Source organism: Carassius carassius, chromosome 22, assembly GCF_963082965.1.
Source record: "Carassius carassius chromosome 22, fCarCar2.1, whole genome shotgun sequence".
In the NCBI taxonomy this organism is placed as follows: domain Eukaryota; kingdom Metazoa; phylum Chordata; class Actinopteri; order Cypriniformes; family Cyprinidae; genus Carassius; species Carassius carassius.
Genome location: NC_081776.1, coordinates 28373857 through 28391099, shown reverse-complemented (window position 1 = coordinate 28391099; position 17243 = coordinate 28373857). Strand labels below are relative to the sequence as shown.

The following is a 17243-nucleotide window of genomic DNA, read 5'->3' as shown; positions in this document are numbered from 1 at the left end:
ACATGTAAATAATATTTGTCCTTCGATCATCTCAGTCTGTAAAGATGAGCTCTCAGTAGAGAGCGGCATCGTCTTCCTCCTCCGCTTGTCCTTCAAGGCAGCTTGAAGTAAGCTTGTGTTACTGAAGTAACCAATAACATCGATACAAGTTTTTCATGTTAGTGTGCAACAGTTGTTGCGGGTAATTATTGTCATTCAGTAACACAAGCTTACTTCAAGCTGAAGGACAAGAGCTCATCTTTACAGACTTGAGACGATCGAAGGTCAAATATTATTTACATATTTAGTATACAAATCACCGCGAGAGCTTTTCAATATGCGCGCCACTCTCTGGTGCCACTGACTGAGTGGCGTCTGTACTTGCCGGTCAGAGAGCACCTGTCCATCAAAAGCTCACTATCCACTATCACTCAGTGTTGGGGAGTAACTAGTTACATGTAACGGCGTTACGTAATTTAATTACAAAATTATTGTAAATGTAATTAGTTACAGTTACTACGAAAAAATGAGTAATTAAATTAGTTACTTATGAAATTTTTTACGATTACAAAGGGGATTACATTTGAATATTTACACACATCCACATACAGATTTAACTGATTTCTTTCCCAAATTGCACTGACTATTCTGAGACATACCGCCCTAATAATTTCCGGGATGCGGAAATACAGTCTGCTTCCTAGAATCCAGTCATAAAAACGGAATGCCTAACGCGGACGGAATATGCCACATTTTGGATGACTAAATCAAAAGTAGGTCAGTACACTTGAATCAAAACATGACATCGACTAGTGTCTGTGAATATTAAGCCCCAAAAATGCAATAGCCTATATGACTTGCACACTCTGCCTGTCTGTGGAAATCAGGCGCGGACTGGACACCGGGAGAACCGGGACAATTCCCGGAGTCCTGGCAGCCGATTTTGCCCCACTATTTAATATCATTATTGTATAATTGCCTGCCGAATGTACTAAAGCGATCATTTGCGAATCCGCCATTTGATAATTAAATCTCTAATAAGTCATGAATTGTTAGTCATGACTCGCGCGCTCTCCACGCCTCCGCCAAACGGTTTGGATCAGACTCAGAGTAATCAATGCGAGAGAGAGAGAGAGAGAGAGAGAGAATAGAGTGGACTGTGGAAGCGCACAGCTGGAGCAGAGAAGCAGAACTACTGTTCAGGGTTTCAGGTCAGTTTCATCTGTAAAGATGCTTTTTTGTCTTTGTTTTTTTATTTATTTAATCAAGCAGCAGCACGTTGCTCATCAGTCATCTCTGGGTCCCCAAATTAAAGATTTAAACTTTTTTTATGTCAGGTCCATACAAAAAAATAGTTTGGTCCATGAATTTGTTTGTATGAGTTTGAATTTTCCAGTCTGAATTTGCCTCCTGTAAATTAATGGCAAAGACATGGTTTCATTTTCTACACATAGGCCTACTGAAGCTCGCAGTGTTTTCAACCTCTGCTGCCTCAATATAGGAGTACACGAGCACATAAACATAATTTCTAGAACTGCTCTGTGTCACTTCATGTGCATTTTACTTATTTTGAGAAAACTATCATCATATACAGAGAAAGCAGTTTAAAAAAAACACCAATGTTTCATTAGTTTATTACACAAAATACGTCACATGCTTATTAGATAACTGTATTTAAGTTGATGTATATGCTTTTATTTATTATTCTTTAATTTTCACAAATTTAGAAAAGTAATCAAAAAGTACTCAAAAGTAATTAGTTACATTACTTTAATAAAGTAATTGAAAAAGTTACACTACTATTACATTTTAAACAGGGTAACTTGTAATCTGTAACCTATTACATTTCCAAAGTAACCTTCCCAACACTGCTATCACTGTTAACCCCGCCCCCACGAGGAGTTTGTGTCAAAACTCCAAATGAAAAACTGCGAAGCAAAAGCGAAATCTGTGGCAATGCATTCAGAATCCATGATCAGCGAAAAAGAATCTTTGAAAAACATTAACAAAAATGAAGCATATTTGAAGAGCCTGTTACATTTGTGCAACTGTGTTAATTTTTTTCAATTTCATTGTTTTTTTTTTCTTTTGTAATGGCATATTTTTGATAGTTTCTGAAAAAGTTACGTTCAGTTTTAATAAAGTTTCCTTCATTTTTATTGAAGCAAATGTAATTCCATAGCTATTGCGATAAGATCCAATAGTGTAATAAAGGGAATTAAAATTGGAACCAATGAACACAAATTATCCCTATATGCTGATGATTTGTTAATATACCTGACCAATCCACAATTCTCTATTCCCCCTTTACTACATGTATTTAAGGAATACAGTGACATATCTGGTTATAAATTAAATTATAACAAGAGTGAAGCTTTCCCTATTAATATAACAGATGAGTTAAAATATATAGTAAAACCATTGACACTGTGTGCTAATGGGTTTGAATATTTAGGTATTCATATTGATCTAACCCATGATGACATATTTAAAAAAAAAAATTCCACTCTTATGGAGAGAGTGAAAAATGACATGCAAAAATTGAAAGATTTACCCTTATCATTAATTGGCAGAGTCAATGTTATGAAAATGAACATTCTACCTAAATTTCTATATAAATTTCAATGTCTCCCCTTGAACATTCCCAAATCTTACTTTAAGGAACTAAATAGAGTGATTTCTGGATTTCTGTGGAAAGGCAAAATCCCTAGAGTAAAACTTCTGAAACTCCAGGCACCGCATAAGAAAGGTGGTCTGAATCTTCCCAATTTCAGACATTATTATTTAACTTCGCAGTTTCGGCCTATATGGATCTGGTTACATCCTGACAAAGTTGATACTAGCTGGACAGGAATAGAACAGTGGTAGATGAGCTCTATTCCCCTAAAAGTTATTCCTTTTCTGGGGTCAAAAAGTGGTTTATCTACTCTTACTAAAAACCCATTTACAGGTCCTTCTCAAAAAATCAGCATATTGTGATAAAGTTCATTATTTTCCATAATGTAATGATAAAAATTAAACTTTCATATATTTTAGATTAATTGCACACCAACTGAAATATTTCAGGTATTTTATTGTTTTAATACTGATGATTTTGGCATACAGCTCGTGAAAACCCAAAATGCCTGTCTCAAAAAATTCAAGTCAACCTTCAAATAATTATGTTCAGTTATGCACTCAATACTTGGTCGGGAATCCTTTTGCAGAAATGACTGCTTCAATGCGGCGTGGCATGGAGGCAATCAGCCTGTGGCACTGCTGAGGTGTTATGGAGGCCCAGGATGCTTCGATAGCGGCCTTAAGCTCATCCAGAGTGTTGGGTCTTGCGTCTCTCAACTTTCTCTTCACAATATCCCACAGATTCTCTATGGGGTTCAGGTCAGGAGAGTTGGCAGGCCAATTGAGCACATTAATACCATGGTCAGTAAACCATTTACCAGTGGTTTTGGCACTGTGAGCAGGTGCCAGGTCGTGCTGAAAAACGAAATCTTCATCTCCATAAAGCTTTTCAGCAGATGGAAGCATGAAGTGCTCCAAAATCTCCTGATAGCTAGCTGCATTGACCCAGCACTTGATAAAACACAGTGGACCAACACCAGCAGCTGACATGGCACCCCAGACCATCACTGACTGTGGGTACTTGACACTGGACTTCAGGTATTTTGGCATTTCCTTCTCCCCAGTCTTCCTCCAGACTCTGGCACCTTGATTTCCGAATGACATGCAAAATTTGTCCAAAAGTCCAGTGCTGCTTCTCTGTAGCCCAGGTCAGGCGCTTCTGCCGCTGTTTCTGGTTCAAAAGTGGCTTGACCTGGGGAACGCGGCACCTGTAGCCCATTTCCTGCACACGCCTGTGCACGGTGGCTCTGGATGTTTCTACTCCAGACTCAGTCCACTGCTTCCGCAGGTCCCCCAAGGTCTGGAATCGGTCCTTCTCCACAATCTTCCTCAGGGTCCGGTCACCTCTTCTCGTTGTGCAGCGTTTTTTGCCACACTTTTTCCTTCCCACAGACTTCCCATTGAGGTGCCTTGATACAGCACTCTAGGAACAGCCTGTTCGTTCAGAAATTTCTTTCTGTGTCTTACCCTCTCGCTTGAGGGTGTCAATGATGGCCTTCTGGACAGCAGTCAGGTCGGCAGTCTTACCCATGATTGCGGTTTTGAGTAATGAACCAGGCTGGGAGTTTTTAAAAGCCTCAGGAATCTTTTGCAGGTGTTTAGAGTTAATTAGTTGATGCAGATGATTAGGTTAATAGCTTGTTTAGAGAACCTTTTCATGATATGCTAATTTTTTGAGATAGGAATTTGGGGTTTTCATGAGCTGTATGCCAAAATCATCAGTATTAAAACAATAAAAGACCTGAAATATTTCAGTTGGTGTACAATGAATCTAAAATATATGAAAGTTTAATTTTTATCATTACATTATGGAAAATAATGAACTTAATCACAATATGCTAATTTTTTGAGAAGGACCTGTATACTGCATACATTTTCTGCATGGTTAGAATCGCATAAGTTATGCTGTTCTAGCATTGTTTCTCTTAGATATTTACCAATTTGGGAAAACCCTATTATACCTCAAGGCATGGTTGATAATTATTTAAAGGCATGGGTGAATAATGGTATAAAGACATTGAAGGACTTGTATGACAATGATTCTTTAATGAGCTTTGAATTACTATCCAAGACATACAAAATTCCAAAACACAGCTTCTTTAAATATTTGCAAGTCAGACACTGGGTCAAAGAAATTACCCCCCAGACTTTTCTTAAGATTCCTACAATATCACCATTTGAAAATATTATGTTTAATAAAATGGCGTCCTCTCCAAGAGGCATTTTTCTGTAGGGTACAGCACAATAACAAATAATTTTAAGCCATCTGACAACGTAAACTTGAAGCAGAGATGGGAAATAGATCTTAACTGTAAATATGACCTGGATGAATGGGAATATGTTATGAAAAGGTGTAAAACATCTGAAGGCAATTTACTTCACATGCTTTGGAATTGTCCTGTACTGAATGACTTTTGGGAATATATAATTGATAACACTTCAAAGATTATAGGCACCCCTATTAGTAAAGATCCTAGAATTTGAATATTAGGGAATATTGATTTATTAGACTCCTCTCACCATAAAAATTATTTTTCACTATTAGCAGGAACTGCCGGAAAAAAATTTATATTAGTTAACTGGAAGTCGATTCACCCCCCATCCAGACAACAATGGATCAATGAACTCCTTTCATACTGCACCCCTGAGAAAATCCTTTTCAATATTAGGAAATATATATATATATTTATTTATTTATATAAGTCATGCATTATAAACGAAAATAAAACCAAGAACTAATACAAAAAGAATGAACTATGTATGGTAATTACAGTACATCCTGAGATTGCTAGAAATACAGCACACTCATAAAACCTCAAACAGTTGGTAATCACATATTGATGGCCTTAAATCAGATTGTAATCATTCAGATGCACCATATATTTAATAATCACACTCTATTTATATAGACCACATTCACACTGATAGCTGTCTATCACATGGTGATTATCAGCCATAGAGATGGTAATCATGCAGATACAGCCACATTTCCAACAAAACACACATATGAAAAATGTTGAAGAAGAAAAAAAGATAGAATTATTTGTGCAAAATGCCAATTGCTAAGTTACACCTCCATAAGATGACATGTGCGTCACGAGCCACCATGAGAGAGTGCCAGAATTCAAATATACAATATTCTGCGTATCTTAGACTTTTTTTAGTGCATGGACTAATTCTGCTTGTGACACTGTATGCTACAAAACCATGCTGTATTTTTACTATCAAGCAGTAATTTTTGAGCTTAGGTTATTCCATAATGGATGCAAACAATACTGTCCCCGAATAAATGAGACATAAACAAAGGAATTATCATCCATTTTACAATGTTATTGCTTGGTTGGACTAAAAAGGCGGCTCACCTCGCTCTTGTAGTTTGTCTCATCTTTGTTGCTAATGAGACCCACCACATTCGTGTCATCTGCAAACTTAATGAAGAGGTTGGAGTTGTGTGATGGTGTGCAGTCATGGGTCAGCAGAGTGAAGAGGAGGGGGCTCAGCACACATCCTTGGGGGGCCCCAGTGTTCAGTGTGATGGTGCTGGATGTGTTGCTGCCAACCCGCACTGCCTGAGGTCTTCCAGTTAGAAAGTCCAACAGCCAGTTGCACAGTGAAATGTTGAGCCCCAGCTGGATCAGTTTGTAAATGAGCTGTTGAGGGATGATTGTGTTGAATGCTGAACTGAAGTCTATGAACAGCATTCTGACATATGAGTCCTTTTTGTCCAGGTGTGTGAGTGCTGAGTGGACGACAGTGGAGATGGCATCATCGGTCAACCGGTTGGACCTATATGCAAACTAAAAGGGGTCCAGGGAGGGGGGGAGGGCAGACTTGATGTGGTGCATGACTAGCCATTCAAAGCACTTCATGAGGATAGGGGTAAGTGCAACAGGACGGTAGTCATTGAAGCAGGATGGAGATGGCTTCTTCAGAACTGGAATGATGGTGGTAGTTTTAAAACATGTGGGAACAACAGCCTGACTCAGTGAGATGTTGAAAATGTCTGTGAAGACATCAGTGATTTCTGCTGCACAGTCTCTCAGTACAAGCCCAGGAATGTTGTCAGGATTGATCCTGCTGATGGATCTCCTCACACTGTCTGAGGTCAGCGTCATCACCTGGTCGCCGGGAGGAGGTGGAGTCTTCTGTGCTGTGGTGCTGTTTTGTTGCTCAAAGCGAGCCAAGAAGGTGTTCAGCTCGTTGTCACAGGTCCGTGGTGGGGGCTTATAGTCTGTAATGGTTTTGATTTGCAACGATAATAGAATCAACATAAGAAATACTTTTTCTCCGCCGTCAGTCTTAACAGTACAGTCTTTACGAAACAATTAATAGTTTTCTATGGATAGGAAAAGAATCAGGAATACTAGGAGTTAACCATGATTCTGAGATTGCCATTACATGTGCCTTCGATTGCGCAAGCATGATTTTAAATTAGTCTATTTTAGGTACAAGGCTTAGAATATTTACGTGACAGATTTTAAAGCCTCTGGTGCTATCAAGTTAATTTAGGTTAATTGGGCTTTTTCTTGGATTAAAATTTTTTGTGCTTTAATTGCCTTTTGAAACGTCTTTAGCTTCTCCGATAATCAAAACAGAGTTGGAAAAAATGGGGGAACAGGAGTCGGAGCTGGAATTCTGAAATAATAGGGTAAATAATTTTGAGTTATAGGTAAGAACATACACGGATGTTGCAATGCACCAGTATAAAGTCTGATACAGTTTGCATGTGTATAAAGTCCCCATAAATGCAATATACCTAAACTTATCAAGAAAATATTTGAGTCAGGTCCAGGATTAAGCTCAACATTTCCAATAAATAAGAGTATAGTAATTAATAGTATTGATGTTTTTAAAACACCTTTAGACTTATATTCATCAGAGTCATTTGATTTAACATCAGTTACCCATCCGGTACAAAATAATACTTTGAGTGGAAAAAAAACAACTGCTGATGAAAATTTGGTCGGCCAGAATGTTTGAGTACAAACCCCCAGCCAGGACAATGTAGACAACGGATTAACGCACACGCCAGTATACGGTGTGGAAAACTCTGCCGACGGCTGGGTAGGAGGAAGCCGAATGCACTCACGCAGTGCAACCGATGATCGGAAGCAGGGGCAGGGATTCTGACAGCATGCAGGCCAACCATAAAAGCAACAACATGGTTTCCGCGGGGCCATAAAAAGTCATAAATTTAACAATAAGAATTTAAGTCATAAAAACTTCCGGATTTTCCATACAAGGTCATAAAAAACATTTAGCCACGTCTTAAATTGATACGCTAGTCCATTCATTTGTTCTTCCATCAAAATGCACTCGCAGCGGCAATGGCATTCATTTGTTTCGCCTGTTGTAGTTCTGTATGAGCCGCGTATCACGGACAGTCCCTCCTGCACATGAACGAACAAATACTAATCGCAGTTTTGAACAAACAAAAGGATGTGAAAGAGCCCAATTCAGTACCACGGTGTTCAGGTGTCCAGGGCTCACGTAGAGAAAGGCGTCTCAAAACGCTTGTACACCGAATTTGCTTATTTTTGCTCTTGTGCCGACAAATACATACAAAATTTGTGAAGATACCCGCCTTGGAAAGTATGCTCGAAAAAACTTTTTTTGGTTTTCTTATTTGTCAGTTATTTCTTAAGTGAAAGTAAACAGTTGACGAAAAAGATGCGTTCATCGTCTCTTAAAGTGACCGCGCCTAATTTAGCTACTAGCTGTAAAGCCCTGCATTTCAGCCCGAGCCCGATGGGCCCCAACTTATTTATGCCCCTAGGGCCGGGCTTCGGGCCAATTTTCACGTTATATCTCACATGCGGGCCGGGCCTCGGGCCTTTTTTGGGTTATCCTTCTATTTATATTTTTAGACATTAATAAAAAAAAAAAGAGAAGTTGACGTCGACGATAGAAAAACAAACATAGACATTTCATAACCTCATAACTTTCATAATCTGATAATTCAACCCGTTATAATTACACTGACATACTGACATGACAGTCTCACGCACGCACGCTTTTCCGTCAGCGCGACCCACGATTATACTTCACTTATATCCACTTATTGTAGTAGTAGCTATTATAGGCCTCTAAATTAATGTATTAATCATAGCCTAGTTGGCCAACTTATAATTATAAAATGATGATTAATGCAGCGGCAGGCATTTCTGTGTCTGCACCTGTTGTTGCGGGCCACGCAGCAAAGAAGAGAGCGCTGGCCGAGTTTGAAAACATTGTGGAGCAGGACGAGGGTGACGACGATGAAGTACAGCAATACATGCGCCTCAATCACAACATGGAAGGTGATGGACGAGATGTGCTGCTATGGTGGAAACAGCACGAGACCCTGCTACCGCAACTGTCAAGACTGGCTCGCTCTGTGTTTAGTGTCCCGCCAGCAGCAGCAGCGAATGTGTCTTCAGCGCAGCGGGAAGAGTGATAGAAGAGAGGAGGACGGGGTTAAAACCTTCCACTCTGGATGCTATTCTTTTTCTCCACGATGCTCTGTAAGAGACTGTTCAAACTTTTCATTTGACTGGACTTTATTTTCGTTTAACTGTTGGAAACTAATGGAAAAAAATTATGTTCTGTGGTGCATTTTTGAGGTAAGATAACCTTCAAGTTTGTTTTTAATTAATTTAATTTGTTTAGATTGTAGGCTATTTCTCATTTCGTTTGCGAGCATTGTTGCGAGCCTGCCTCAGTATTTCAATTTTTTTTTATTTTACTCACTGTGGTTTAATAAATAAACATATATTAAACTAACTGTCTGTGTGATATGCTTGAAGTGTTTTATATCTATGGATTTTATTGTAGCCAAATAAAGTATTAGCGTTAATTTGAGAGGCTTAATTGATTAAATATGTTTTAGGCTACTCGCTGTCGGCTCGGCTGATTAACATTAATGGTCATTTAAAAAAAAATGCTCCAAACATTTTTCTAAATTAACTTGATAAAGAAATGAAAAGAAACATAACACAAAACTGACCCCTTTTTTAATTGATGCAAATAGGGCAGCCTTCTGCTGTGTAATAAAATAAATAAATAAATAAAAACACGGGCTCGTGTCGGACTCGGGCTGATAATTCTGATGAGCTGTCGGACACGGGTCGGGCTAGGGCCTGAGCGTCTCGGGCCAGGGCCAGGCTCGGGCCTAGATTTGAGTCCGTGCAGGGCTCTAACTAGCTGCTGTAATGTTAATCCAAGAAAATGAAAGAAGAATCACTCACTGCACTTGACTGAATTACTTTGTAGTTTTAACAATAATTTATGCACAGTCAAACCAAAAATTATCCAGACTCCAGATATAATTTTTGATATACATATTTTACTAGTAGGTACATGACACTAATAAATTTATGTAAGATTGTTCATATAGTGAAATAGATAGATATAAATGTTTTATCTATCGATCTATCTATAAAATTGGGACCAAAAATTATTCAGCACCTTATAAAGCACCATGCATTGCTTATGTGTTTTTTTTTTTCTGAATTGCTAATGAAACCTTTTCACACCACAGTCTGAACAAAATGAAGCATTGCTTGGTAATTGGTCAACAAAGTATTGATAGTTGTGTAAATATTGTCATAATAACAGTTGTCTGTAGTTTTGGTTGATTGTAATCCATTACGTACAATCTATCAAAGTTATGACATTATCGAGACGAATTTGTTCTGACAGAGTTTAACTCTAAATTCCTGTCATATTTTATAACCATTTTAGAAGCAATAGCAAATAAACTGTAATAATGTGAGTAATGTTCAAGGTGTCTGAATAAATTTTGGTTTGATTGTATATTTAATTTTTACATTGAAGACTATCCAGTGCTATTTTACATTTAATTATTCGGTTTCTGTACCTGGACACCTACAAACTTGAAAAAAAACTAAACATTGTGTAAATAGCACAAATAAATAAAAATGAAAGAACATACAAATTAAACAATTTCAAACAGGGCCCACTAGTACAACCTTCAGCGGGGCCCCGCTGACCCCAGCTACGCCCTGCCTGTGGGTGTTGAATACTGTGACCAAACACCAATAACACTTGTTATTTTGGAAAGTAATGCCATAAAATAAATGTTAATTTACAATGCTACTTTACAATGTTACAATTGTTAATGTTCCTGTGTTCTTGATACTCAAGAAAAAGAAGGCGAAGGCTTCAGGTTCTTAATCTTAAGAAATAATAGAATAACTCTTTAAATAATAAAACTTGTTACTTTCAATGAAAGTCAATAATAAAAAAAAGACTTTTGAAAGGAATTTTAATGACTGAAGTTATTTATTGTAATTCGTGTAGGTCATAAATTCAAATCCTAATAGTCATAAAAAGGTCTTAAAAAGTCTTAAATTTGACTGATTAAACCCTGCAGAAACCCTGAATAAGCACACAGAAAAAAAACAACCGAGATAGTAAGAGATAATCCAGACTTTGGTAAAGTATGTGTTGATGAGCATGAAGATATTAAGGATCTTGGACTAGTCTTTAGTTTGTTTGTTGTTCATATAAAATGGCTTAGGTGGACAGCCACGAGACATAGTTGGAGCCAATAAAATATCCATATCACAGCAATCTTGACAAATTTCAGACCTGCGGATGCCCAAATTGTCCAGTATTTAATGTTTGTTTGCTGAAACAAGTCACAGCCCTTTGCACCTGATGCTGTTGCTGCTGCCATGTTGGTAATCTAACATGTTGGTCAGATAACTTCTGGAGGGGATGTAACTGCAATGCTCTTCTGACTGGACTTCCATCATGCGCAATTAAACCTCTTCAAATTATTCAGAATGCAGCAGCACATCTGATCTTCAAGTCACACCTCTCTTGATCTCCCTGCACTGGCTACTGGTTGCAGCTTGCATCAAGTCATTAATATTTGCTTATATAACAGCCACAGCCTTCTACTTCCACTGGCTCTTATGAATCTACATCCCCTCCAGAAGCCTGAGATCTGTAAATGAGCAACGCTTTGTGGTACCATCACAGACAGGCACAAAATCACTTTCCAGAACATTTTTGCTCATCGTTCTTGACTGGTGAAATGATCTTCCCAACTGTAATGCTGAATCTATTTCAAGTGATGAGAAAAACTCATATCTTTTGTCAACATTTTGACTGCATCCTAATTTAAAAACAACACTGATACAACTACATATGTATACTACGTATATATGTATACATTATTTTATAAATTATGTAAGTATTTCATTGTCTACACAATACCAAAAATTACAGTTTTGTCTCTCTAACTCAATGTATTTCAATTGCCTGCTATGAACTTCCTGATACTATCTGAGGTCTACTTGAATCACGTGACGATCGAGCATTTGGGACTTTGGTTGGTGCAACTCTCTCTTTCTATGGCTCTGGGCAGACTGGCGCTTGTCGCATTTTGGAAAAAAAGGGAGAAAATATGACCTAATAACTGTGAACATCACATTTTGTGTAAAATTGACTTTTCAATACTGACCAGAAACAATACTGTTTTCGGCTAAAATTATTATTCTTTTTTTAATTCCTTCACTGCATTAGATTATTTAGAGTTTAGATCCACCAATGGATTCTAATCAGTGCTGGCCTATAACTGGAAACATTTTTTGAGTCGGACCAGAGGAAAAGATACATGTCTAGTGTCATTGGTGTAAAAGGGCAGATTTATAACTTTGCAGACAATATTCTTTTGCAAGTAATTACAAGATTATTCTCGTCTTGGCTGGATCTTTGGTGTAAACTCGCGAATGCCCCCCTTTCAAAAATCTCGTTGCTAACGCCCCCGTTGAGAAACACTATTCTAGCAGAAAGAGATCTGTGTTACCTGCAGGAACTGGATGTGATCCTGTGTTTGTGAAAGCTGTTCCAGCTCAGCGTCTCTCCTCCTAAGATCATTGATCTCCTGCTCCAGTCGCTCTAGTTGTCCTTCAGCTTGACTCACTGCAGTCTTTTCCTGATCTCTGATCCAGTGTGTCACCTCAGAGCATCTTCTCTCAATGGAGCGAATGAGCTCAGTAAAGATCCTCTCACTATCCTCCACTGCTGTCTGTGCAGAGCGCTGTTAGACACACACGATAATCACCCATTGAGCTTCATTGGGACTGAAAGAGAAGAGTCCTAACTTAGACTGAGAAAAAACATCTCTAATTCTCCAAGCTCACCTTATGAGACTCCACAGCTTTTCTCAGCTGCTGAAGACCTTTCTCTCTCTGCTGGATTCTCTGTTGGAACTCCCTCTGCAACTGGTGCTGAAGGACAAATTAATGATACTAAATGTCACATCTCAGCAGGCACATGCCAACCTTCAACATGGCAATTTGGTGAAATATGGTCAGTTGTTGTTTTAACATTGAAATAACATGGATACAACGTTTAAAGCTAAACGGTTGAAAAACAGCAGGCACATGACCAACCTTCAATGTTGAAATATGGTTGAAATAATGACAGTTGTTGTTTCAACATTGAAACTACTTTGAAAAATGTTTAGTGCTAAATGATTGAAAAAGGTTTACAAAAACACTTGTAAATCATTTTTTTTTTTATAAGATCTGTATGTTGAAACAATTTAATGTCTTCAACAGCATACAAAATAAATGTCTGCCTTTTAAATTATTTATATGAAATTGTTTAAGATTATTATTATTATTTTAATAGCATTTTACAATATTTTAATCATGATACCTATTCTAAAATCTAAAGTTATATGTTGAATATGATTATCATTAACAACAATAAAACTAAATACACTTCGCTGTGTTATCACGCTGAAACAATTCCTATTGGATGTTTTACTTTATTTCTTTTATCATGATTTGTTAATCTGGCTGTCATCCAGGAAACTGGACAATGAAATGTTTCTGAATTTGAAGATGACAGTTATAATCGTCTTTCTGTGAGTGAGGCAGCTGATTGTGAGCAGCTGCTCATTGTAACTGCTCAGTCGGTCCCGAATTATTTAATATTTCCATGTTAATTTTTAGTTTTATTTTGAGTGAATTTGAGTCATGACATGTCAATGGAGAACAAAAACTGTAATGTGATCACAAGAAGGGTCAGATGTGTTCTGCAAGGTTTTGGTAAAATGAGTTAGGAAAATTGCTATCTTTATTATCTTTCGAAAATAGTAAAGTATAACATCACCAGGGTTTACAAATGGGTAAAGGACATGTAACCTGCAGAAGATACAGACCTGTGTGTGTATTTTTGTATTGCTTTATCGCAGATGCTCAGGTTAGATGCTAATCTGATGTTGTTGTGTTGCTGGTAAGTTCAGAGCCGTCGCAATGGGGTAGGCAAGGAAGGCAGCTGGCTAGGGCCCCCAGCTGAAGGGGGCCCCCTATGGCCACATGGTCATTTAGGTTGTGTATCTGCCCTCGTCAAACATTATCAACCACCGTAAACAAACCACCACAGTGAGACAGCGCTATCACTCTCCAGTACTCGTCTGTGAGAGGGGCCCCCCAAACTAGAGGGATTCCCCCTATGCAACGACAAACACTGAGTGCCCTAATCACTGTAATGTTGAAGTGACATCCACCATCGCGCACCCCACATCAGGTCCCCCACTAGCTGTGAAGAGAAACTGTCGTTCCCACACCCAGCTTTACGCAAGCATTTAAATTTAAAAATGTCACAATGAAGCGCTCATACCCTTCAGGATTTTCCAAAAGACAGAGAAAGAAAGAAGAATAGTAAAAAACACCAAAGACACAGTGGTAAGTAAACCATTATTATCTCCAAATACAACTGTCTGACATGTTTTCAAATCTCTGCGAACATAAACCTTGACCTCAGTGACCAAACACAACGGTAGAACGGTATAGCGTTGTTAGTGGGTGAAAAAGTTCAACTAATAGTCATACACAACTTTTTGCTGTTTGCAGAATTTAAGCTCACACACTAGTAAACTTTCTTCGCTCTTCACTGTTGTAGCTACAGCGTTCGAAAACGTCCTTTGAGCTAAATCCTCTTGATGCACGAGCCCAGATGAGATTTTTTGCCATGTATAAAGCTTTGAAACTGATAAAGTCTTACATCAGATCATCCATGAGCCAAGAAAGACTGAGAGGACTGGCACTTATATCAATAGAGCGCAACATAAAAAGGTCATTGAACATGGAAGATTTGGTAAACCTCTTAATTTTGATTGGTTATTCTTTGACAAAAAAATCCTTGTTCTACAATGTTGTTAAAATAGTTTGTGTTATACAACATTTTAATACCTTTCTTTTAATTCAACATAAATTGTATAGTATACAAACTCTAATTGCAGGCTCTAATTGAACGTACAGTTGTGTATTTACCCATGGTGAAAGATACGACGGTAAAACAACATTGCGTTAATAATGTTGGTTCACTTTGCAAAATCAACACCTAATTCAATGTTAATCCAACATCTACAGAATGACCATAATTCACCCATGATGAAGGTAAGTCGGTGAAACAATGTCACAATATCAACATTGATCCAATTTGCAAAAATCGAAAGGTAAATTCAACCTTGCTCCCTGACATTGTTTCAACGTTGAATCAATGTTGAAATGCCAGCTGGGATAAAACTACTGTCTGTGAACAGTCAATTTTTTTTCTTTTTGTCATAAATTCTGATTTACATACCTCTAAATGATCATTAATCTAAACAGAACAGAAGCCGAAGTGAAGCTATAATTGACAGTAATTTTCTGTTTGATGGAAGTATATATTTTGTCAAACAATGAGTGAATAGTTCATTAAATTATCTTATGATGCTTAATCAATGCCTGTTTCACAAAAGAATGTGATGTGTTAATAAAAGTTTATTGTGCATTTTCACCAAAAGTTGACTTGCAGCTACTCTACGTTTCTACTGACGTGCAGTGTGAATACTGTAACCTGTTAATATGGGTGCCAATATAAATAGATATTAAATGGATCCAAGTATCAGCAATATTTAATCAGTGCCTAGTTTAAATACCTGTTTCTCCATCCTCTGTTCCGCAGCTGATACAGTGTCATGGTTTTTATGTTCATCCACACACAGCACACATATGCATTTCTGGTCAGTGCGACAGAAAAGCTCAAGGAGCTTCCCATGTTTCAGACAGATCATCTCTTGCAGTCGTCCAGTGGCATCAGTCACTCTGTGTCCCAATCCTTTAAACAAATTTTCATGTGGTTCAAGGTGATTCTGACAGTAAGAGATCCGACACACCAGACAGGACTTGACAGCTTTGTATTTTCTTCCAGTACAGACGTCACACTGCACATCTCCAGCTCCAGCGTCACAGTCAGCAGGAAGTTTAGTCTCCTTCAGTTTTTCCACCACTTCAGCCAAAATGGTGTATTTACCTAAAACAGGTCCTGGACTGAAGGTCTTTGTACACTGAGGGCAACTGTAGGCTTTCTTCTGATCCTCTTGATCCCAGTGGCCTGTAATACAGCTCTTACAGAAATGGTGTCCACAGGGAAGAGCCACTGGATCATTCAGGATTAGTTCAAGATCATTCATACACAATGGACATGTAGACTCATTCTGATCCACTGAAATTCTGGCTTCTGCCATTTTACTGCATGAATACAGAGAATCAGACACACAACAGCTCAAATACAATTCAGTTTCTCTTTCCGTGAACTGATGAGTTGAAATAGTTTCCTGGATTTGTGTTTGTGTGACGTGTGCAAAACAGGTTTGTCTCGAAGTCTGTATAGCAGGTTCAACTTTCCTGCTCCCGTAGAGCCAGATTCCTTTTGAGTTTAGTTTCAACACATTTGGCTGTTATTAACAGAGAAACACATGTTCAAGTATCAAGCAAGTCTCAAGTCACAGTACCAACAAATCAAGCAAGTCAAGTCAAGTCAGGTGCTCAACTCAAGGAATTCATGTTGAGTCCTGCTCAGGATCAAGTCAAGTCACAGTATCAAACATTAAATAACATATTTTTTCCACCCAACCTTATTAATAAAAAACTAAAAAAAACTTTCTTACACATTTTAAATAATATTTGTTTAAATATAACATTTTGAATATAGGCAAATTACTACTTTGTATACCAATAATAATAAAATATTGATAAAAATACAAGTTAAAAATATTTATCTCATATTTATGTTATATTGAGTTTGATCATCCTAGGAGATAATATTTAACAGCTGTTTGAAAATGATTTTGCACTAAATATCTCCAGCAAAGACTGGGATTCAGTCTGGGAGCATGCTAAAGAGATTCAGTGTGATTCACTACAAATCACCCCTTATATATTAGAAAAAAATGGATATAAAATATATAAAAATATGGGCACCCAATTTGGACTCTTTCTTTCACTTTGGATGATTGCCTACATTGTTCTTGAAAACTATTGCTTTTAATGTTTATGTATCTTCCCCTGTAACATTTATTTCTTTGATTTTATCTTTATAAGAACTAAATTGGCAGCTGTGCATTTAAAGTCTGCCTAAGTTTTTTGTTTTGTTTTTGTTTTCTGTTTGTTATGTTGGAACTTAAAATATGAAAAAAAATGGAATATATCAATATGAAATTAAATGATAGATCTACTCTATGACACTAATGACACCAGTAAGTGGTGGCAAATCACTCCTTTATCTCAGAAGCTTTCATTGAACTGATTCATTCAAAACAGTTGATTTGTTCATAAATGAGCAAGAATGGACCATTG

The 17243-nt window shown here is 37.6% G+C and overlaps 1 protein-coding gene across 1 annotated transcript in view; it reads right to left on the bottom strand.

Moving 5' to 3' along the window:
• LOC132099196 (tripartite motif-containing protein 16-like) overlaps positions 1-16170 on the bottom strand; it is a 332267-nt gene extending 316097 nt beyond the window's left edge. The window contains exons 1-3 of the mRNA XM_059505647.1: positions 15545-16170; positions 12753-12839; positions 12416-12649 (exon numbers count right to left, since the gene is read on the bottom strand). Of these exons, the coding sequence (XP_059361630.1) occupies positions 12416-12649; positions 12753-12839; positions 15545-16132 (909 nt within the window). The 5' untranslated portion in view covers positions 16133-16170. The remainder of the gene's footprint in view (positions 1-12415; positions 12650-12752; positions 12840-15544) is intronic.
• Between the last annotated feature and the right edge of the window lie 1073 nt (positions 16171-17243).